The sequence below is a fragment of the Eumetopias jubatus genome, unplaced genomic scaffold (assembly GCF_037043125.1).
Source record: "Eumetopias jubatus isolate StellerSeaLion01/CBP00866 unplaced genomic scaffold, mEumJub1_p1.0 scaffold_2, whole genome shotgun sequence".
NCBI lineage: Eukaryota > Metazoa > Chordata > Mammalia > Carnivora > Otariidae > Eumetopias > Eumetopias jubatus.
Genome location: NW_028274808.1, coordinates 153,255,184 through 153,279,929, shown reverse-complemented (window position 1 = coordinate 153,279,929; position 24,746 = coordinate 153,255,184). Strand labels below are relative to the sequence as shown.

The 24,746-nt window shown below is 35.0% G+C and overlaps 1 protein-coding gene across 20 annotated transcripts in view; it reads left to right on the top strand.

Annotated features, from left to right (window-relative positions):
* The window catches only part of ADGRL3 (adhesion G protein-coupled receptor L3), a 492,209-nt gene that overhangs the window by 210,281 nt on the left and 257,182 nt on the right, over positions 1-24,746 (top strand). For 14 of the 20 annotated variants that reach the window (XM_088020847.1, XM_088020845.1, XM_088020846.1 and 11 more), the window contains 2 exons: positions 13,093-13,107; positions 15,415-16,215. In XM_088020847.1, coding sequence (XP_087876973.1) covers positions 13,093-13,107; positions 15,415-16,215 — 816 coding nt within the window. The remainder of the gene's footprint in view (positions 1-13,092; positions 13,108-15,414; positions 16,216-24,746) is intronic. The other 6 variants (XM_088020841.1, XM_088020848.1, XM_088020839.1 and 3 more) reach the window with 1 other exon arrangement.

Genomic DNA, 24,746 nt, shown 5'->3' with positions numbered 1-24,746 from the left:
TTAAACCAATTAACTTAAGCTATCTTGCTTCTTTCTGTAGTGAAGGAGTCATATGGCTGTCAAAACGATAGATAAAATCTTTTAAAGTCTTAATATACCTTTGATTGGCCCTTTTCTAAATATTCCCAAATACATATCAGAAATATAGATTTGGTCCTATTAAACTGCCACTTATTAACATTAACTAAGTAGCGTTGCTGCTAGGAGCAAAAACAGAAAAACAATTTATCTCTCTGCCTTCTTCAAGTTTGCAAGATAAATATGTACCAATTTTAAATGAAAGTGAACATCAGTAAACTAGACAGATTTATTGAGTTAGCTTGTAGCAAAATGAGCTTGCTCCATTTTCACATACTTTTTCTGGTAGTAAATGTTTTGATCTGTTGATGCCATGGAGAAATGCTGCATTAGCTCTAAAACAGAAAGAGGGCACTGTTCAGTGACAGGACCAATAATATGCATAATGCAGTAAACACTTTGCAAGAATTTAATGACCCTGAATTCAAGTAGACAATACATAGTATACTGAGCTGAGGGAGAAGAATCATTAGACTGTTGACTCCTTCAAATGCATAAACTTAACTTAGACATGATATGAACACATCAGTTCTTCAGTGTCAGAAGAAATTACATTTAATTTCAAAAAAAGGAAAACCATTCTCATAGGATACTGCACACCAGAATTTTGTACTTTGTTCTTCCTTTGGTAGTATAAGCATTTGATTCTTACTTTTGTTGTGAAGAGTTTATTATTTTCCATCACAAATCTCTCCTCTTTAAAACTGGTAGACACAGTAGAGCCTAGAACCTCACCATAATCTGATGTATCCGTGTTATACATGAAACAAGTGCACTGATGTTCAGAGAAGACTTGTAGGTTATGATGCCATTGTTTGGGATTAAAAATGTCAACCTGAGAAATCTAGGAAATGTAAAACTTACCTCCTCACTCTATTTCCAACTGTATATGTCATTTATTTAAAAGTAGATACCAGATTTTGAGGTCATACAGTTTTTAGATAAGTGGCAAATCAGCCAAAACTCACAAGTTGAGATTTCATTCAAAATATCATACATTGAATGTATTTTTCAAACTTTATTGACATTTGAAATAGGGCATCAGACTGTTGTGTTACTTCATTTTCTGGATGAGAAAGAGTGTAAGTAATTTCTTGGGAGATGATGGAGACTATCCAATGAGCATAAACCTTAGAGCCAGATTGTCTTTTTTCAAATCCTCATTCTGTTTCCTATTAGATATGTGAGTTTAAGATTTGTGAACTTGATTTTTCTGCCCCACACTTTCTTCATCTGTAAAACAGTGATAATATACCTACCTTAAAGAGCTATTTTGGTAGTTCAATGAGTTAATAGTGTTTCCACACAGTAAACATTCAATAACTGTTAGCTGTTGTTGCTATAAGTGCTTGTTGTTTCAAATTATGCATTTATTCAGTCATATTTGAAAATGCCCCAAACTACGAGCTATTTTGTTTTCAGTGTTCATTATTGTAAAATGCAGCATGATGGAACAGAGTGTAGTAGTTTTGTTTTGTTTTAGTAATTAGATATTAAGCCAAAACTCAAATGGATTTATTAATTAAACCTCATATTTAGAAAATATTTACTCCAGCAGAGCAATTATGTAATCCATATCCACTTTTTATTTTTAATTGTGTTTCTTTTTGTTTTGCCTTTGGTAATATGAGTAAAGTTATACCAGTTATTCAAGAGCATCAAAGGTGAGAGGACCCTTGTACTGATTTAATAAAGTTAAGCTATTTACTGAGTAGCTTCTCTATTCCAGGTACTATTCTAGATGGTGGGACACAGCAGTGAATAAAATAGAGTCCTTGAATAATATGTCACAGTGTGAGGGTTTCTGAGGAGATACAGTTTCTATTTGAAATTTATTTGGTGTATAATGTGTTTTTTAAATAATCACCTAATGTGGTAGATGTAATAATAATACTTATATAATACTTAGTGTTACACTTTTACATAACAAATTAAAAGTTTAATAAATACCAACATTTTAGTAGATATCAACATTTTTGTTTTGTCTACAAGGATGTTTATTTCATTAAAAAGTAAAAAAAAAAATACACCTAATAATATTATGCCATGATATTTCCTTCCTCAGTGCTCTAACCAGCAAATTAATTTTTATGATCCTGTACGGATAGCTTTCAAGGGAAAACAAACAGTTGGGAGCTACTTAATTTAAATAGACAGTAAAGTATGTTGCCCCTAGTCCAATCAAGAAAAGAGTAATGTGATTACTTGTTTCATTCTCCAAAACTTACTTTTCCTCTAATTTGACATATTTCACTAATAGACAAAAAGTGCATTCAGTGAATTACTGAGCAGATGTTAGTTGAGTATTATAAAGAATGGAAGGGAAAGCATACTTCGTTGTTTATTTGTTTTAATTTAATTTTAGATTTAATGTCACAGCTTTGGGTGGAGTATGGGTGTTGTACCACATTACATACATTTGAAGAGCTAACTGCTCATTTCTTTTCTCAACTTTGACCCAGCTAATGCACAACGGTCACTTGAGTATTTATTCCTTCCCTCACCGTCTCTCCAAGGAAGAACATAAATCCATCAGGAAAAAGATAGTGAAGAATATATTCCCTTTCTTAGGAGCATGCAATTCTTGTGTCAAATATTATAACATGGCAGAGCTAGACCCCATTATAAATGCTTCCAACTGTGAGCAGAAAATAAGTAGAAACTAGGTGTGGCTGGGCCAGGGGAATCTTGACACAGAATTGTCACAGACCCACTGCAATGGACCCTGAAGAATTAAAGAAGGAACAGGAAACTCTCAGGAGAAAACTGCTACGTCTGCAGATTGCTCTAAGCTCCATGATTCATACAACATGTTTTCATCCTTCATTAGGAAAAAAGGTAGCAAATAGGTTTATGTATATCATCTTCTTTTTTTTTTTTTTCTTGGCATATTTAATTCTTCTACCCCGGCATTTCTTTCCCCTCTGCAGACATTATAGATTTCAGGCAAATGCTGGCTCCTTGCTTTCCAGGTGACCAACTTGTGCCTAGTGAATCTGGAATCTGACACTTCCCTGAAAGGTATCCCAAGAAAGCCTCTTGTCAGAAAACAGATCTTAAATAGATGGTTCTGAGAAGAGGTTCTTTAGCAAAAAATCAGCATAGTAAGTTCTTTTCAATATATTATTGGTATTAATACTAACTTTAAAGGACTTTTTGTTTCTTTGTTGAAATCAAAATCAGATATTGTCACTAACAGCAGGCCATCAAATCATTTTCTATACCCGTTAAATATAACTTAGTGGATAAAGCAGGCCTGGCATTTTGATGATAGAGGTAGCTGAGAACTGTATCTCCTCCCTCAGTGAAAAGTATTCAGTGATAATAAATAGTGCAAGTAGCTTGTACTTGAAAGATAGTGTTTTAGTACTTAGGTTCTTTTGTTGTTGTTGTTGTTGTTGATTTTTATTTAAATTAAATTAATTAACATATGTATTATTGGTTTCAGAGGTAGAGGTCAGTGATTCATCAGTCTTATATAATACCCAGTGCTTATTACATCACATGCCCTCCTTAATGTCCATCATGTAGTTACCCCATCGACCCACTGACCTCCCTTCCAGCAACCCTGTTTATTTCCTATGATTTAGAGTCTCTTATGGTTTGTCTCCCTCTCTGATTTCATCTTGTTTTATTTTTTCCTCTCTTCCCCTATGATCCTCTATTTTCTTTCTTAAATTCTACATATGAGACCATATGATAATTGTCTTTCTCTGATTGAATTATTTTGCTTAGCATAATACCCTCTAGTTCCATCCACATCATTGCAAATGGCAAGATTTTATTTTATTTGATGGCTGAGTAGTATTCCATTGTGTATATATATTACATCTTCTTTATCCATTCATCTGTCAATGGACATCTGGGCTCTTTCCATAGTTTGGCTATTGTGGACATGGGGATGGCACTTGGGTTCTGATGTTGGAGGCCTGACATTGGATCCTGGTCTGTCACTTACTACTTACTTAACTTATCTGTATCATAGTTTCTTTCTTTCTAATATTGAGCTAATAATGCTATCTACTTTATAGTGGTAATATAATTGTTAAGTGGATAATACATGTAAATTATTTAAAACCATAAACTGGTAATTAGTAAGTACTCATTAATATGAATTATCCTCATTATTTTTGTCATCATCACTTTTCATCTTTGCCAGAGGGCAAAGCATAGAGGCTAAGACTGTAGGCTCAGAAGTTCAAATACTAGCTCTACTAAGTGCTAATGACCCCTATACTCAGTCTCTCCATCTGTATAATGGTGACAATAATCTCAACGGGATTGTTCTGAGGAGTAAACAAGACGAAGTAGGTTAAGTATTTGGCAAATAGACTGACATACTATAAATGTTAAGTAAACTGGACTAAAAATAGCCTGTTTCAATGTTATTAAGGAGAAATTTCACAGAGAGTATAAAATCTTTGTTAGCAATTGATCGTAGAATAAATATTTTGCAATGTGCAGTTCTGTAAGTAGATGGTGAGAAAGATAATGGATTCCACTATAAAGAGAGATAAGATGTACTACCTAAGGAGGATTTTGGGTGCCTACTTAGCAGAAATGAAAGACATGCTTTGCCATCTGTAAGATTTGTCCTCTTCTCCTTTGTTCATATCATTGAACAAATCATACCAAGTTTATATTTGGAGCCATTTGACTGTGATTTTAAAAGCATGTCAGTGCCAACATTTATTGACCAGCAGTTAAAACAAGACAATGAGATAGAACCCAGTAATGCCTGGATGAATGATATAGGGTTCTCTGCCTTCAAAAACCTCCATATATTTCCAGAAGAAAGATAGAGAGAAGGTAAAAATATCAAGTGCCAAAGAGAATAGTGAGACAGTATAAGTGGAATGAACTAGAATAGATAATTGGCAAACAATGGCCATGGGATAAACATCCAGTGGTTTGTTCTTCTACTAGCCCATGAGCTGAGAATATCTTTTACATTTTTTAAGAGATGTTTTAAAAAAAAAGAAGACGACTGTGATGACAACAGCTATGCAAAGTAGCCTGTATGTGGCTCACAAAGCCTAACTTACTTACTTACTGTCTGGCCCTTTGTAGAAAAAGTTTGCCGATCCCCAGACTAGAACATTACTGAAAACCTCCCTCCCCCACAAACTATGTTGAAATTGTATGTTTTTTTCAATGTGGGACTGGTAAGCAAAGCAATATTTATGAAGGAAGAACTTAGAACCAAGAGATAGAGTTTGGCTTAACTAGAGATAGGAGATATGAGGCATTCTGAACAGGGGCAATAGACTGAGAAAAGTTGAAAAATATAAATATAAGTGTGGAGTATATAAAGTGAAAATAAACCATTGTAAAGAGTATGATTAGCCTATAGGATTAATAAGACATAAAATTGGAAAAATACTATGAGAAACACACTTTTGGAAATTTATAGTAATGAATCTGAAAACTTGGAATTTATTCAGGTGAATTGATATTAGCATCTCAATTTTATCAAACACCAAAAAAAAAAAGTGAGTAAGAATCTTAAATCTACCTTTCAAGAGATATAGTTAACAAGTATAGGATATATGTGGTGTGTATGTTTTTGCTAATGAATTCTGAGATTAAGTTTTTTTGTTCTTATTTACAGTTCTAGGAATCCTATCTATATTATTTATCTTGTTTTTATTAACCATGATATTATATGTACAAAATCTTTTCTGCTTTTTGGCTAGTGAATCCAGTCCCAAATTGGTTGGGGTATCTGGAGTACTTCTACAAAATGCCAAAGAATGTAGTAGCTCCTCAGATTCCTAAACTACTCCTCAGGATGTTTTTTATGTGTATTGGGTATTTCTTCCCCTTACTGAATGACTCTGTGGGTTTTGTCGTCTCTCTCTCACAGGACGTGATGATACAAACTTCCAATTCCATGATTAATGCATAAGATCTTTTTTTTTTTAAGATTTTATTTATTTATCAGAGAAAGAGAGACAGAGGCAGGCAGAGGGAGAAGCAGGCTCCTTGCTCAGCAAGGAGCCCGATGTGGGACTTGATCCCAGGACCCTGGGATCATGACCTGAGCCGAAGGCAGACACTTAACCCACTGAGCCACCCAGGCGTCCAAATGCATAAGATCTTAAGAGCTCCTGTAAGACTGAAGGAACAGTGTTGGGTCAAAAGCAAAGCAACTTGATTTCTTGTAGCTTTTGATGTTTCTCATCAGAAAATTAGAACAATCATTCCTGCCCTCACAATACATAAAATCGTTAAATGAATCAAAAAATATTACATTATTTCATAATTTGTTTTTAGTACTAATAAGAGTTAAAAAGTAAATTGTGATTTGGGGGTAATATCTAATTCTCTGGCTTCATTTTTTTTTATTTGTAAAATATTGGCTGAGACTAAATGACATCCAAAATAAAATCCAGCCCCCAAACCTCAGTAATTATAACATATTTACTAAACCTAGGGTTAGATTAGATTAATTTTGAATATCTTATTTATTGCATAAGCAGTGGATGTATAGAACCTAGTAATAGGAATCCGTCAAATAAATTTCTCAGGAACAAATGGTGACATTTTCCATAAGAAATTTGATTTTAGTCAAACTGCTGTGTCTGGTGTTTTTAACTTTGGCTTCTCTTCATGATTCCCTCTCTCTGCTATTCACTTCTATTCTTGTCTGTTTTTAATCTCTTTACACAGGTTCCTCTGAGATTATTAGACTGTAAGTTTCCCTAAGGCAGAGATCAGCTCCTCCTCTGTACCATGTTCATGATAGTACCATCAAATTTGTAGCTTCTTTGAGGATTAAATAAAATTATCCACATAACAATTCACATAGTACACGTTCAGAAATTGTTAGGTATTATGATTATTATTACTTCTCTCTGTATTCACAGCTCTAAGGGCCTTGCAAATAACAAATACGTTCCATGGGCCTAATATAAATATACATCTATTTTTATGTATATAATAGCATGATCTATAGCTATGCAAAGGGACTCTCCCTTTGTTTTTGTTCAGCAACTTTTTTTTTTAAGTTTTTATTTATTTGCCAGAGAGAGCGAGTGCACACAAGCAGGGGGAGTGGCAGGCAGAGGGAGAAGGAGAAGCAGGCTCCCCGCTGAGCAGAGAGCTGACATGGGGCTGGGATCATGACCTGAGCGGAAGGCAGCTGCTTAACCAACTGAGCCACCCAGGCGCCCCTGTTCAGCAACTCTAAATGCCATGTGGTTGTTACATAAATCACTATGACAAGGGTATATCGTTGATGATGAACCAAATGTAATGTTGACTTTACTACCAATAATACCTTTGAAAAATTATTTTTATAAAGACTCTTACCAATATATTCCCCAAAGAGCCTACTAATAGCACCATTTTCTTTTAAAAGGTTAAATTAACCAAAAGATTTTACAGATCTATCAGAACGATGGAAATTTACTACAAAATAAAAGGCATCCTCAGTTTCTGCATCATCTATAGATACTGTATTTAAATGTTTAAATTAGAATGTGGGTAGTGAAAGCATCTTATGAATTATTGACATTTTCAATCGGCACACACCAGGATGAAATTCATTAGAAGGTAATAATTTTGGAAACACATTATATAAAGCCATTGTAGTACAAGGTGCTTGAGCAGCACTTTTACTCACTGATGCACAGATATTATTTGAAAAACATAATTTAGAAGCTGAGCTGCAGAGATTACCCCTGTCTTTCATTAAATAAAGGATTAGCACCTTGTTTACTGAAAGAGACAGATGTCTGTCAGAATTTTTGATATGCAGTATAACAAAAAAATTAATGAACTTCACAGATCTTTTTATTTCTGTTTACTGAAGTGCTTCTGTATTTTTTTGGTGTATGTGAGGTAGAAAAAGAGAATGTTCTCTGTTTCGAAATAATGAGAAGTAACAGGACATGAGGTATGCAGCATAGGTTTCCTTCTGGTGATAAGAAATATCTTGTTTCCTTGGCCAAGAAATGAGGAACCATTGTTTTTTATTATTTTGTCTTCTCTGGAGAGATGCTTTGCATCACTAGTCTCAGGGTTAATAGCACTGAAGAATATGGCATCCAGTCTCATTCTCTGAAAATACTATGGTGCAATTCATCATTGCATGGAAGCATAAGAAATATTAATTGAGCTTTTTCTATGTGCTGAGCACTGGAGATGCCATAATGAATAAGATCAAAACTTGTATTTGAATTCCAACTCTACCACTCACTAACCAAAAGACTAATGCTTCTTTGTACCTGTTTCCTCACTTGAAAAGTTAAGACAAGGAGAATATCTCCTTCATAAGGTTGCTGTGAGATGATTAAGTTAGTGTTGTATGCAAAACTTCAGTGCACTGTGTAGCACACAGTACATGCTTAGTGAACATTCCTTCCTAAAATGCCTACCCTCAGGGAGATTCCATTTGTGTTCTTTATCCCTCTAACATGCACTCCTACCTGGATTTATTGACATGAGGAAAATAGAGAGCGAGAATACAACAATTTCACTGAGTTTGCATGTTGTAAGAGCCAGTGTATATTAGATAAATGACAGACTCTGCCATCTACCAGTGTTGTTCTGGTCACATCCTTTAACCTTTTGAGTTTCGGTTGACTTGTCTCTGATATGGGAATAATAAATACCACAACACAGTGTTGTTTGAAGAATTAAATCAAGTGATTCATGTGAAAACATTTTAAGTTATAAAGTGCTATTCAAGTGGAAGTATTATTGTAAACTTTTGATTATCCACTTATAGATGGCTTTGTTTATGGAAGATACATCAGCAAATTTTCATCCAAGACTGATTTTTTATTACTCACTTAGTTTGTCTTATTGCTATCTCCTTCACTGTCCAGCTGGCTGGTGTTAAGTGTAGCCCAAATGTATTTGAGGAGTCCAGGCCAAATGTAACCAAGAAAATAATACTGTTTAAAATCCTACCAAGTTTCAATGATAAAAATAGGTATTTATAAATTATTTAATGTTCTATAACTATCTTGTGTTCCCCATAAGTGTTTTTTATTTATATTACAGAAATACAGAGGCATCATCGGATGATATAACATAGAAAATGTATGGTATGACTTAACAGTTTAAAAGAAAAGAAAATTTAAGCTACATTAGAATTAGACACAATTTCATAGTTCTTAGTTATGACAATTTAGTTCTCACAATTTTTAGCTCACAACAATTTTATTTCTCTGTAATTTGCAATGCAATTTGGAAAAGCCTGGCAATGCACACATATGCTCTCTCATCCATACCTTTTCTAATTAAAAAATGCAATTCAGAAGTACTGCATATGGTACAGATATGGATAGAACTAATAACATCTTATTTTTCTAAACAATAATATGGTTATTGGCTATATATTATATCTCTTTTATGAACTGTTGGGAAATGAAGGGAAAATTTACTAGCCTTTTTTTTTTCCATTTCTGCCTTTTATACGGAATAAAATTACCCTTAGTTTGAATTTGTCATTTACTCTAACCACAGGATATAGCTTATGACATTAGGTTTGACAAAGGACAACAATGAAATCACTTTAAGGAAATATATAAACATATTTGCAGAGGCTGAATGGACAATAAAAATAGTTTGGGGATTAAAAGTGAAAAGAGAAAAAGAGTAACTAGTTCCAGAGAGGATTGGAAATGAGCAATGACAGCTATAATGGCAGAATTCAGGATATTGGACCAGACCAAAAGACAGGAGGTACTGAAGAAGGCAGAGCACAGATGTCATCGTACAATTCACTTATTTATGATCTCATTACAGAGAGGAGAAAAGGGAGTATTTTCGGTCTGTGTTTTTAGATCATTGCATCCTGTTTTATAGCAGCCCTTTTTTCTTGCCAGTATAATCCTCAAGACTATCCATACAGTTTTTCTTATTTTCCTTCTTTTCAAAACCCCTCCAGTTTTACATTTAATGAGTTGGAAATACATATTGCTCCTAAATTGTACTTTCCTCCACATCCATTAAAATATACAAAGACATTATACAGAGAATACCCTGCATGTATGATTGTGTATAGCAAATCCAGATTCTCTTCACTACTTTCTCTTTTTGCTACATGCTTAAAGTATTAAGAAGCAGAATTAATCACCTCTATTTGGATTATGTATTAATTCAGTAGCTGTTCACTGAGTACTTATTATGTGCCAAGCACTGTGAGGTTATGAAGGATATAGTGGCAAGGGTGTTAAATTGTATCTTTCAATTTGTATGAGTATTTTTTTCCCCCAGGGGAAAGAAACTTCTAGAATCAGAATTAGATGATGACAGTGACTGGCTAATCCTAAATGTTACTAAGCTTTTCAATGACAAATTATGTTTGCCTTGCCAGTTTTTGTTACAGGAATATGATTTGTGTGTGCTTGTTTCAACTTAAATTATAGGATTGTTTTACTTGAGTCTTGAAAATGGCAAATAAATGATAAATGAGCTACAGCCAGTCATGACATAGGCAAGAACATAATAATTTTCTCCAAAGTGAAACTGCCTAATAAATCTTAATTTTGAATAACCAGCAAGTAACAGAAGCAAGCTTTACTGATGCTACAGCTTATGCCAGTTTATCTCAAATTAGACCAAGACCAGAGAATTAAAAGTAAAATTTTACCTAATGACAATTGAGAAAATAGAAGTAAAAGTTCCTAAAAAATAACAATATCCATTGAATTGTAAAATAGTATTTACAGGATAACAAATACCTTGCCAATACTTTGTATCACATATCCAGTCTCCCTCATTACATATTTATTGAAGAAATACTAGTCACCAAGAAGTTAGGATAACTGTGTTGTAGAATAAAACAAAGAGTTTTATGTGAAATAAAACTAAAGTTGTGTGTATATACATTCTATACTTCAGAATATAAGGGGCGCCTGGGTGGCTCAGTCAGTTAAGCCTCTGCCTTCAGCTCAGGTCATGATCCCGGGGTCCTGGGATTGAGCCCCACATTGGGCTCCCTGCTCAGCAGGGAGTCTACTTCTCCCTCTCCCTCTGCCTGCCGCTCCCCCTGCTTGTGCACTCTCTCTGTCAAATAAGTTAATAAAAAATCTTTAAAAAAAAAAAAAGACTATAAATCCTCTATATACAAATCTCAAAAGGATACATATTTAGAAGTATTTCAAGGAACAAAATTTGTTCTATCTATATTTTTGCAGTCTAGTTGCTGAAAAATGTAAACTTCAGTATGACTTCCCATTTCCAGACTCCACTTTCATTGTAATGTGCCTTGAGTCCAAACTTTCGAGACTGATTAAATAATTTCTTAAGGTGCTTTCTTATGCTTCTTTTAGTTGTCAGTCTGAACGCAGATTTGTGAGTATTCTAAACACAAAATGAAGTGCATCTCCTAAGTAAAGCATTTAAATGACCTGTAATGAGGCATATAATCCAGTGAACACTGCAGTCACTCGATAAAGACTGAGAATGATGATAAATTATAATAGTATAAATAGAGTTGTTAAAAGAGCCCTAGGAATACTATTAAAATAAGATTTGTATATTAATGAGATAAGGAATCTTAAAAAAAAAACCATTTGCAACTTTTTAAGCATAACTTTTTTTTTCAGATTTATTTTAGAGAGAGTGAGTGAGAGCGAGTGGGGGGTGGGGAGAGGGAGAACGAGAGAATCTCAAGCATACTCCCCACTGAGTGCACAGCCCAAGACCATCACCCAAGCCGAGATCAAGAGTCGGAGGCTCAACTGACTGAGCCACCCAGGTGCCCCAAGCATAACTTTTGATATAGGCTAGTTTTGTCTTCTAACACGTGTGATACTGAGCTTTCAAAAAAGTCAATTGAGAGAAATGACTGTGTGATTTTGACAATAGAAGACAAAAGAGCTTAGGTCAAAGCACAAAAGTCTCACCCAAATGTAATTGTAATTACCCAAAACAGTATTTCTCCCTTGTTTTGAAATTTCCCTAGAGTTTTTATCTATTGTACAATAATAGTTCATCCATTCCATTGAATTTTTTTAGATTTATATCAACTGTAATCTGTGATTTTTAAGTTTGTGTTTTGAACCCATTTTTCCCCAGCTCTTCCCCTTGTTTTTTGTTGGCCCTGTTCTTTTTTCTGATTTAGGCAAATTATCTCTCATGAGACAAATGCTTATAAGATAAACAAGATGCTGCTTTGTGAGTTACATGAATATGTTACAATTTCCCCAATTTTTCATGACTTGTATTGGTCAGTACCTTAAAAGTAAAAATGGAATCTAATTTGAGAGATACATAGCCATAACATGGCTGAGGATTTCAATTTGTTCTTACAAAGGTATGTTGACTCGGTTAAGAATTTCAGAAAAGGCCAGAACAGGAGGCTCAATATTTATGTCAACCTTCTGATAACAGCTTATTCTGAGTTTTTTTCCACAATATCAAATATTTATAAGTGGGAGGGAGAGCAGTTTTTTCAGTAAAGATTCTGAATCCACTTATTTAGTATGAGAGCATTCCCCATAAATGTGTAGCCTCATGAGGTTTATTTCTCATAAGACTGACATGGAAAATCTTAGGGCTTAGGAAATGCTTGCAGAGTAGTTTCTTCTGAATCCTTGAGATGGGTAAAAAGCAAGACTATTATGTTAAATAGTGGTATAAACTATAATATTTTATAAATGAGACTTAGTCAAGCTATTTGAAAGCATTATGTGTATAATTACCTTCCTAACTTTCAAAGGGAAATATTGGTGTTCTTATTATGAATATTGTATTTCCTATGTCTATAGTTTGAAACTGTGTTTTTTTCAGTCTTAGCTTGAATAACTTTTGCCTTATGTTTTCTAAGTCTGTACTGTGTTTTTTAAGTTTATAATATGATTGCTTTTTTAAAAAGTAATTTTACGAGGGGAATGTTTTTTTATTAAAAAAAAACTATGTTCAAAAAGCAAGTATGAGTGAAATAAATTATTTACTTTCAGTTTGGAAGAGGTGAATAAAAAGTGCTTGGCCAATACCGTACCATTAATCTATTCTCTTTTCTCCTTTCTCTCTGTACTTCTCTCTCTCCAATAGAAGTGGAACAAAAAGGTAATTAAATACCTTTCATAAATTATATACTATTTATAGGCTAAGTTATTTAACAGTTTAACATTTAAAATAATTTTGTATTAATTCTTATCTATTTTATGAAAATTTATTTACTACTTCTGCTGCTCAACTTCACTTTAACCTGTTGTGATGACCAGTGCTGGTTTGATCCTTTTATCCTAAAACAGTTTAATCATGTAAAATTTTCAACCATGCATTTTCTTCCTCTTTACCTTTAAATAAGTAGTTAGAAAATCCAGTAGATGGTGATGGATAGTGATTGCTTTAGATTTGTTTTTATTTCTATACTAGATAATTTTCCATAGCTCTGGTGTGGTTTCCCCATTCCTTGAAATTTTTTTTAAAGATTTTATTTATTTGACAGAGAGAGCACAAGGAGAGGGAGAGAGAGGGAGAAGCAGGTTCCCTGCTGAGCAAGGAGCCCGATGTGGGACTCGATCCCAGGATCCCGGGATCATGACCTAGGCCGAAGGCAGACGCTTAACTGACTGAGCCACCCAGGCATCCCTCCTTTAATTTTTAACTATTGGTGGAAAAGGGGAGATGGTTTTCTGAAATACCTTCTAAAAATTACTTTGGTAACTATGGGCTCATTATTAACCAACCTAAAGTTTATATACAATTTTGACAACAATGCCTATCCATTCTTTATAATTGTAGTCATCATATTAGAAATTCTCCCATTTATTATTGAGTATAAATTGATGAAGGCCCTCTATCCTTGCTATGGAAGATTTTGGTGGTCAACTTTGCCCTTGAACTTTTCATTTCTACAAAAGTAAAACTTTGGACACTTTAGTAATGCACTTTCCTTTTTAATAACTTGCACATCCTCACTGAGTGTTATCTTAGATCCTTTTCCATTAGATCTAGGTTTATAGTTGCTATTAAAGAGCAAATGACTAGTATCAAGAGAACAGTACTTTAATCATTAAAACATGGGTCAACATCCAAATTCCTTTTGATTTCTTAATTTCTCCACCCAGTACCCTTCTAATCATTTCAAACATAACAGTGGACTGCATGATTATTTTTCAGTGCATTTGCTTTGCAAAAATACTAGAGCAGTGTTTCCCATAGCAGGTTCAACAGAACACTACACTTTAAATAGGCTCTGTAGAAAGGGTTCCGTGATCAGATTAGTTTGTGAAATTTGTTCATCTTCCTTACTTCTGCCTTGGAGATTCACTGATGTACCAAAGCTATTTGAATCTCTGCCACAATTCTATTTAATATGATGTTTCTTAAACATATGACTAAGGATCCCTGTTTTCTTTCTGTGTAACATCTAGTTATACCACTTGAAGCAGGTGCTTCAAGGACCACTCTTTGGGAAACATTGCTTTATAGCCCCTGCGTTACCAGCCAGCCAAGGTTTCTTACCACTATCCACACAGTGCACTACAGAATCATACTAAAAATGAAGTGAATCAGATAATTCCTGCCCATTTTCAACCTGAAGTATGAGCAGCAAAATACTGTAGCAAGTAATCTTGTTTTTTTAATGTTCTTCTCATGTAACAGTAAAAGGCACATGTTTTTAAGTTCCAATACTACTGTATTTAACAGGACATTTTTAACTGATTAAAATCTAGATCTTGGGTTCTCTTCTCTGTAACCTTTCACCTTTTCTTCTTTCCCTTCTTTTTCTTCCTTTCTCTTTTTCCTCCCAGTATCCATCCATCACTCATTTTTAATTGTGTGGGTTGCATGCTCTGTGTGTGCTATAGCAGCTTTAAGAGGTTTTGTTTTTTTTTTTTTTGCTAGAAGATTCAGTGGCCTGTATTACAGGGCTTTTCTTTTCCTTTATTATTATACTTAATTACTATTGGATTTCTATTTATTTCTTAATGATAAGTTATCAAATGGCTAATGTCATCAGAGGGAAAACTATATATATATATATATTTAATTTCAAATAAGATACATAAAATATTATGTATAAACAATTGTATTTATTTTATGTCTATAGAATACATAGACATACATCACACCTGTATATGTATATCCAAAAATATTGTATCACATGTTTACAAAGGTAAAAATCAAAGGAAACACAATACTCATTGAGAGGCCACATTTTTCAGCAAATGAAGTCAAAATGATTTTGAGCAAAAGTCAGAATTAATATGAGACACTTTGTGTACTCAGAAGAATGCCACAAAAGAATTAAGTGGTGGTGGGTATCTCTTATTAGAGTTACATTCCATTTGGTGAAAAATAAAAATCTCTGACAAAATATTAAAATTAATATATTTATTATTTTAACTCTTTCCCTTCCAACAGTTTTTCTTTGTCCTGGACTACTAAAAGGAGTATACCAGAGTGAACATTTGTTTGAATCTGACCACCAATCTGGGGCATGGTGCAAGGACCCTCTACAGGCTTCTGACAAGATTTATTATATGCCCTGGACTCCCTACAGAACCGATACCCTGACTGAGTACTCATCCAAGGATGACTTCATTGCTGGAAGGCCAACTACAACCTACAAGCTTCCTCACAGGGTGGATGGCACAGGATTTGTAGTGTATGATGGAGCTTTGTTTTTCAACAAAGAGCGCACCAGGAACATAGTAAAATTTGATTTGCGGACTAGGATAAAGAGTGGAGAGGCGATCATAGCAAATGCCAATTACCATGATACCTCCCCTTACCGATGGGGAGGCAAATCTGACATAGACCTGGCAGTGGATGAAAATGGGCTCTGGGTAATCTATGCAACAGAACAAAATAATGGTAAAATTGTCATTAGTCAATTGAACCCTTACACCCTACGGATTGAAGGGACATGGGATACTGCGTATGATAAAAGATCAGCTTCCAATGCATTTATGATTTGCGGGATTCTGTATGTGGTCAAATCTGTATATGAGGATGACGACAATGAGGCCACGGGGAATAAGATTGACTACATTTACAACACCGACCAAAGTAAGGATAGTTTGGTGGATGTACCCTTTCCCAATTCATACCAGTACATAGCAGCTGTGGATTACAACCCCAGGGACAACCTTCTTTACGTATGGAATAATTATCACGTCGTGAAATACTCTTTGGATTTTGGACCTCTGGATAGTAGATCAGGTAAGTTTGACTTTTGATGGTACTCAAGGGGGAGATATTTGTAGTTTGTTTTTGATAAGTTTTTTTTTTTTTTATATGTATTAGACTTCCTCTGCTGTTTTCCTTCTGGCCTGAAATACCTGAAAACTGTTCATTGTCTTTTCATCTAAAAAATGTTGCCATTAAGCACTTTCAGCTATAAGAATAAAGGTATAAGAAACTTTTTTTCTCCCTTGTACAGCTAGTCTCCAATCTTAAGCCCTTCTCTGAAGGGCATTTTTATTATCAGCTGGTTAGTTCTTTGTGTAGTGAAGTACACAAAACCTTTACTAAAATAGAATGCCATCCTGTCTGATTAATTGTGACATGCCCTCAGAAGTGCTCTCCGCTTGGAAAAATGTCAAGGGCTGCTTTGATATAATGCTTCAGGAGCCCTATGCCAATATATTCACTTTGCAGAGGGTGTCATATATGACCACCCTATTGGGAACATTGTCAGTTTGAGTGTGCACATGTCTGAGTGTATCTAATTGATACATACAGAAAAATGTTTATAACTGATGAATACAGAAAAAGATAGACCTCAATTTTATAAGAAAAAAACAATGCAAAACACTGCTTTGAGTAAACCAGAGGTAATCTTTAATTCCAATTTTTTTTTTAAGATTTTATTTATTTGAGAGAAGGAGAGAAAGCACAAGTACAGGGGTGGGGCAGAGGGAGAGGGAGAAACAGACTTCCTAATGAGCAGGGAGACTGACGTGGGGCTCGATCCCAGGTGCCCCCCAATTCTTTAAAATTGTCTTTTTCCTCTCTAGGGCATACCATTTCCTCTCTAGGACATACCATTTCCTCTTAATGTTGTTTAAAGATAGTCGTAAATTGCTTTATTATTTTAAATTTTTACTTATACAACTGAATAGAATTATCTAAGTTTAGAGGTTCAGTTATTTTAACTAGCAATAATGCTGTTCTTTATGATAAAGTATAATGGAAAACTAAGATATAGGTGTCTGAATTTTGATAGAAATATAGCAATTCAAAGATTACATTTGTGTCTTTCAGTACTTACGTGTTAATATAATTTGTTTTCTGCACTGCTCTTACCATGCTTTTACTAGCATGCCGTTTTGCTTCCTAACTTAGTTCATTACACACATCTTCTTATATAACTAGATTCTAAGTTCCATATGGACACCATATAATAGATGGCATCTATAAATTAAAGGCTCAGTAACTCTTTGTTGAATGAATGAGTGAATAGCTTTCCACTTCTTACTCTGATAGAATGAGAAATTAGTTGGCATTTTCTTTAATCTCGAGAGGCCTTAGGCAGAGTGACAGCAGTGGCCTGCAATGCTAATATTATGCCTAAGTATGCAACAGCAACAAAAGCAACGTCTCCTTACTAAATCCTCAAAAAATCTCTTAGACCAAGTACAGTACCTGGTTCACTGCTGTACAGGTAAGCTTTTTCAATTTGATACACCCCTTCAGTTGAAAACCTAAGCAAAGGTCAACCATCTGGAGTATTCTGGGAAGACTTTTTTTTTTTTTCATAGCTGTAATATTCTTAAATTAAAATTTATATTTTGTCAGTGAAAACTCTATTTATGTGTGGTTCTTAGCCTCTTCTGACTTTTAAATTGCAATAGGACATAATTTTAATTGCCTGCAGATAACAACTCATCTTTTCTGGTTAATCAGTGAAGAAGAGACAGTAACATGTTTCAAGTTTTATTTACTGGAAACATTATACATTATTTTTATCTCTAATAATAAATAGGTTAAATTTAATTAGCTTTCCAGGTTTTGACTTGAATTGAAGCAAATTCTTAGTTTAGTTTTTTAAATTATCCTGAAAGAGCAAGACAATACCATAGTCCCTAGTATTTAGACTTGACACAAAGATATTTCCAGTGGATTAATATACTTATATGTGTGTGTATATTTATATGATCAGTCATTGTGGACATAAGGAAAAGTACACCACTCATTTAATTTTATGTGTTTATTTATGGGAGTTAAAATATTAAACCATCTTGCCCAAATACACTAGCATTCATGTTTGTTAAAAGGATGTTATTAAAGTGGCAAACACTGAGAAATGGCGAAGTTCAGCTTTTGAAACAAATTCCTAAGAGTTGTCCCTCTCTTTAAACAACAATGAAGACCTCATCTGTTTTGCAGAGTAAGATTCCATCTGTATTAAATTTGTAAATATAATCACAAGAAAAATTATCAATTTTCATGCATTAATGCTCAGATTTAAAAGCCAGCATTTTGGTGTGGACTTAGTGGAGTTTAGAGGTGGAAAGAATAAGTGTAGAAGTAAATGTTATGCATTGTATGTGTGGATATGAGAATTTCAATTAGCATTAATAGAGGCTGTTCATCTTATTCCTCGCAAACAGTTTCAGCTGGGTGTTTTTCTTCAGTAAATTAGGTTGACATTTTTCAAAGAAATTGCCTTTAGTGAATTCTTATTATGGATCTTCTCATGAGTTTATGTACAGCCAACTTACTATAAATATGTTAGGTCAAAAAGGCTAATTCTGAGTTTGTAGCTCTAAAGTGTATTTGCTGTTGCCATCTGTTGGAAGCGAGCTTTTTTGCTCTGATTTTAACTGAGTTCTAATCAATGAAAATTCACACTTCTGAAGTTCTAATGCAAAGGGGTACCTGTGTTATACTTCTACTGAATATCACTTTTCTGCACATTAAAAAATCTGGGTGTTAGAAATTAGGGGGCAAGTCTGTTTCTCTTGTACACATAAAAACCCCTTGGGGAAGCATACACGCCAGTAGCATGCTGCTCTGAAGTGAGCTTGGGAGTCTGAAGGACTTGGCTTTGAATTCTGCCTCCAGTGCTTGACTGTGGGCATGTTGCTCAGCTTCTTGGTCTTGGTTTTCTCAACTACAAAATGGAAAAAATAACCCGATCTCCGAAAATTATTGTTAGATTTTAATGAGATGATATTTGTGGTAGGTATAACAAACTTAACCAAATAGCTACAGACCAGCCCTGCAAAAATCGTTCTCATCCACATTTTCTAAATGAGGAACTTAAGTCACTAGAGCTCCTATTACTCAAAAACCCCACAGCTATTGAAGTGCAACCCAACTCCAGATTCATGTCCCCTCCTATGACACTGGTCATGGAACGTGTGTTTAGTGAGGCTGTGCCTCTAGATTCGGTCATGTGATGGAAGTGATCTCAGTCTCCCCATATGCCAGGCACTCTCTAGATGCTAATTTGTAGTTCTCACGGTAAGATTACCATAGCTTAGTGCTCCAAAAAGTTCTATCTGTTCTTCAACCGTGAAATCAGATGTATTTTCTCTTTTTAACAAGAATCCATTTTAAATTTTGAAATGGTGAACTTTAAGAAGAATAAAAAGGAAAACAGTGTCTCAGAAATATCCTAAAAGTAGTTTCAGAAATCATTTAACTTCAGTCCCTTACTTTTCCCAGCACCCATTTTCAAACTGCTAAGTGTCCTGCCTTTGTTGGGTTGGCTCAGCTACAGGACATCGGTCTGTATTCTTTTTCAAAGGAAACCATTCTGGGAATGGTACAGTCTGTGAAACAGGTTGTTTTCAACAATAGCTGTATAAACCAATTAATATTAGTGCAATTTTTTAAACTTGTTTTCCAAATGTTCATTGTTAATTTTAAGTGAAGTTTCTCCTTGAAAAGTGCTTTAATGGGCCTGCTCTTCTGGACCAAGTTTTAAAAAGCTTAAAATTTGTTCTCATTTTTGTCTAAAAACATTTTCGGAACTGTCATTATATATTTTGCATTACATTAAATGCAAGTTTGTCAGCATTTTCTATAGTCTTCCAGTATGAAAGTAATGGAAAATGAACCCGTATTTATGTGATATTGCTATTCACATAATAATTTATATTTGCAAATTTTGTAGAAGCAGTTTTTAATAATATAGTTATATCTCACATGCTAAAGAACATACAAATGCGAAGAATTCCCAATTTATAAAAAGCTTTTGTTCCAGAACTAATGAGATTTTGATTCACACTGAAATAATCTTGTTGATACTGTTTCACTCATTTTTGTTTACAGGTCCATATGTAGTGCCTGATACATAGTAGGTGCTCTGTCAAGATTTGTTGAATGATTTAAGAAATCAAAGAATGAATTATCAGAGAATAAGAATATCCCAAAATTTTTTTATGAGGATTACATATATGCCTCTCAGGCAGTCCCCTTCACTGTTGGCCTCACACTTCCGTGCTCTGCTCTAGAAGTTTTGATTCATCCCAGTTATTCCCCACTCCCAACACCTGCACCCAGCTTCTTCCCTTCTTCACTCAGACTGGAAAGAGCTTTGGTAACCTTAAGCAAGTTTAGCAGGTGTCAGGGAGACGTGCCAAAGCACATTAACACCTAATGCGCTTTCTTTCAGAAGTAATTAGAGGAAATTAAATTGGTAGTCTTACAATAGGGAAGAAAGTGAGCAACTGTTCAATGAATTTTATATTAAGAACATATTCTCAAATTTTTCAGTTGACGAATTCCAGGGTTTTCTTCAAGTTCAAAAAAACAGAGCGTGTGTTATATTCGGGAACGAATAATAATCGTATTCTGTTGAAAACATGTTTTGTCTGCAGAACAGCGTGTTCAGTTTGGGACACCTGTATCAAAACTGCTTGGAAGCATTAGCACCTGAGTATAAAGTAAATGTAAAAGTGCTTCCTCTCTTTTTTTCTGAGCAGAAAATCATACCTAGAGCTATCAGATCTAGAATTTTTTTTCAAATGTACTTTTAACTGAGCCTTTTTCCTATCTTATAAAATATGATAGGAACTATATTTTCATCATTGCCTTCAGCTGGCTCTCTTGTAAGATAGCCATTCAAGCCCTCCAAATAATACTTAGCTGTTCCACAGGTTATTTGAGTGATTCTCAGGTGGGCATTATAATTCTAGAACTACCTTATATCCTGATACATCCAGTGTGAGCGAAGCAGTTGCATTACCTCCCCTCAGCTATTATTACTTGTGGACTGACTTTCACTCTTCAGTTCTTTGTCCCAAACTGCCTTATGCCAAGTCCGTTATTCATTAATAAATAGGACTGAAATGTGAGGTATTTTCTTTGACTCTTCCTCTTCTGGTTCGCTTCTTAACTCTTCATACAACAATCTAAAGTTGCCTTGCCAAACATATAGAGTTTTCCAGTATTTGCTACTGAAGGAGGAGGAAGTAGCTTTAGGTTGATGATAAGAATACTCAGAGAAGCCTACTTCCAAAAATTTCCTAAAGTTAGCATGTCTAACAGACCTAAAAATCTGTTGGTTGAGATTTAGTGAAACACATCAGGCAATCAGGAAGAACAACAGAACAATAAAGACATGCAGTTACTGTCTTATGACTGTTCTTCTGCTTCCTGAACACAATCCATATTTTCTCGAAAGCCATTTGAGATTATGTAAATGTATCCTTTCTTATGTGCTGAGGATAACAGAAGCTAAAACAACAACAAAAAGCCTTTACAGAACAGTTTAACAATGCAGATAAGGTGAACCTTCTGTCCTTATAATATGCTAATTAAGTGCATTTGTATCTCCAGTACAGGCTGTGACTATGTAGTGATGAATAAGAACTTTAAACACACATGACACCTCGTTAAAATGTAATTTTCACATCATATATCTGAGCCCTTTACTTTGACAGCTGAGTAATGTGAGTGCTGGGCAAAGAATCCTGAACATTTTGAAATTGTCACGTGTTTCATAGGTAGCTGAATCTGCTTCCCGAACGGTTTAGTTAAATATGGTGCACCCTAATCACAAAATAGAGCCTGAAAGGAGCCTGATCTTAAATCAGACTTGTCCTGAGCCTGTGGGTTAGGATTGCTTCACAGTTCCTCGTGAGAGGCTACATTGTCTCTACTTAGTAACTGAGTGAGCTTTACAAAAAGAAAAAATAGTCAGCTATCAGCTACTTGTTGCTCATTTCATCCCAGTCTGTATTTTTATGCATCAGCTGTTGCCAGGTCTGCAGAGGAGCCCCTGTCTTCCTCCCGGTGCTGTTTCCCCGCCTGGAGTGCCGGCTCCAGCCTTAGGGCGTTGCTGCTGGTGCTTTTTGAGGGAGCCCAGCCAAAACTTGCAAAATGTGCCCTCACTAGTCCACTGCCACTCAACATCAGCTGAAGTCTCTTCTGTTTGTCTTGACCTGTCTTTTGTTTTCCTTTCTTCATAACTGAAGGTTAAACCTTTTCAGAAAGAGACCTGCTTTTCAGGCTCTGAATATCAAATCACAGTCCCGTACAGAGCAAAGCTTGACCTGCCTTTTTACAGCCAAGCCCTCTGTTAGCCATTAATGGGACATGTAGGAGACAAGAGGCAAAGGGTAAGGAGGTTCACAAATGATACTAACTTATGGGTTTTTTTTTTCTAGAGAGTGATGTCCCTGATAAATGTATAATTATTAGAAATGTAATCAAAATCGTTTCTACATGCAACACAGTCAGAAAAAGATGATTTACTTGTGAATAAGCTTCCCAGCTCACACCAGCTGTCCCTTCCGTAGCCATTTCCCTGCTCATGAGCATGTCCAGCAGAGGGCAGGCAGGTGGAACTGAAATAGTTCTGCTGCTCATTATTCAGACATCTCCTGAGGGTTGGCAATAGTGACTAAAATGAGATTTCTGATTATCTAAAGGTTCCACTTCGGAATACTCTGCCTCTGTCCACATTAGCATGGGTAAATGAGAATTGATTTTATTATATAGCAAAGCCTGACATTTGCTTTATTTCTTTGGTTATTTTGTTTGTTTGTTTTTCCTTCAAGTTTTAGGTAGTGGTCAAGTACCTTAGAATAGGGTTGACCATCAAAAGTACGACTTTAAGAACAAGGGTATTTCCCTCTTAAGTACTTTTCTATCAGGAAGCTAAATTCTCAAATTATAATGATGAATGACCAAATAATTTAAGATACATAAATAACAGGTAAATTCTGTGTTGTACAGTTTTTGGGGAGAGACCTATCAGATTCCCCTAAAAACAAGTGGAGAACATTTCCTTTTTATTTGCTTAGATAAGAACTCTGCCTGTTTCTCTTTATGCTCTTCAATAGTACAATTCATGGTTGAACTTTTTGCATCCCCTTACCCAATTAAGATACAAATTAAAATTATCCAGTCCTTTCTCTCAGAAATGTCTTGTGACTGAAATATTTTAGCTTTAAAATTTGGATTTTTAAAAATAATGTTAGAAAAAATGATTCAACCAAAAATATACAGACATGAGCGAATTGTTAGGTATTTGTTGATTTCATGATTTAGAATGATCTCTTATGCTAATTTTTTTAAATATAAGAAATGTCTTTGAAGAAACTTTTGCCTTTGGAAAAAAAAAGAAAATGGCACTTTATTTAGAAATATCCTATTCAATAAAAAAATATAAAATGGACTGTGATTTTTAAAAACAGTAAACTTTCCAAAATCTATGCTAATATTGCTATTGTAACTACATACTTACATATTAAACAAAAAATTTAGACTTTTATATTTTATGAGAAGCCCACCAAGAGACATAAGTGGCAGTGGTTTAGGGAGAGGAAACTTGAAAGTGGAATTGAAAAAGCCAAAGATTAAAAGTGACATTCAGGCACATAATCAGACTTGCTATAGAAAGCAGAAGCAGGAAGTCAAAATTGGCTTTAAGTCAGAAGCCCAGTAATTGATTGGTCCTCCCTCCCTCCTGTCCTTCCTTCCTTCCTTCCTTCCTCCCTCCCTTTCTCCCTCCCTCCCTTCTTCCCTTTTTCCATCCCTCCCCTCCTCCCTCCTCCCCTCCTCCCTCAGTAAACATGTCTTTAAATATAGCCCTGTGCTATGCTCTATGGCTACAACTATGAACAGGGCGGGCATTGACCCTATCCTCAGTGAGCTTACAGAATAGTGAAAACAGGGGCACCATGGATGGCCCAGTTGATTTAGCCCTGATTCTTGGTTTCCACTCAGGTCATGATCTCAGGGTCATGAGACTGTGCCCCAAGAGGGTCTCCATGCTCAGTGTGTCGTCTGTTTGAGGTTCTCTCTCCCTCTCCCTCTGCCCCTCCCACTGGTGTGCTCTCTCTCTCTCAAATAAATAATCTTAAAAGAATAGTGAAAACAAATAAAAAGAGAAAGAAAGTGGGTTGTCAAAAAATAGTAGTATCCCCTATTTACCGAATGTTCTTTTCTTGCCATTTACATAGATTATCAAATTTAACCCTTACAAATATCATGCAAAGGAAGCATCATCCTCATTTCCAGATGAAGAAATTGAGAGTCAGAGAAGGTAAATAACGCAAACGGTCCAGAGTTGCAGTTAGAATCCTAATCTGTCTGACTTTCTGAATCGTCGGTGATTAAAAGGAATTTGTTGGTTGGCACTTGTCGGTCATTAAAAGGAATACAGGTACCACAGCCAAGGAGCAAGGAAGGCAGGAAGGCAATGTAGATGTACTAGAATATAAGTAAAGTAGCTTAGCTGAAGTAGAAATGAAAGGCAGCAAAGACACATCAACCTTGAGTTAGAGTGAGGA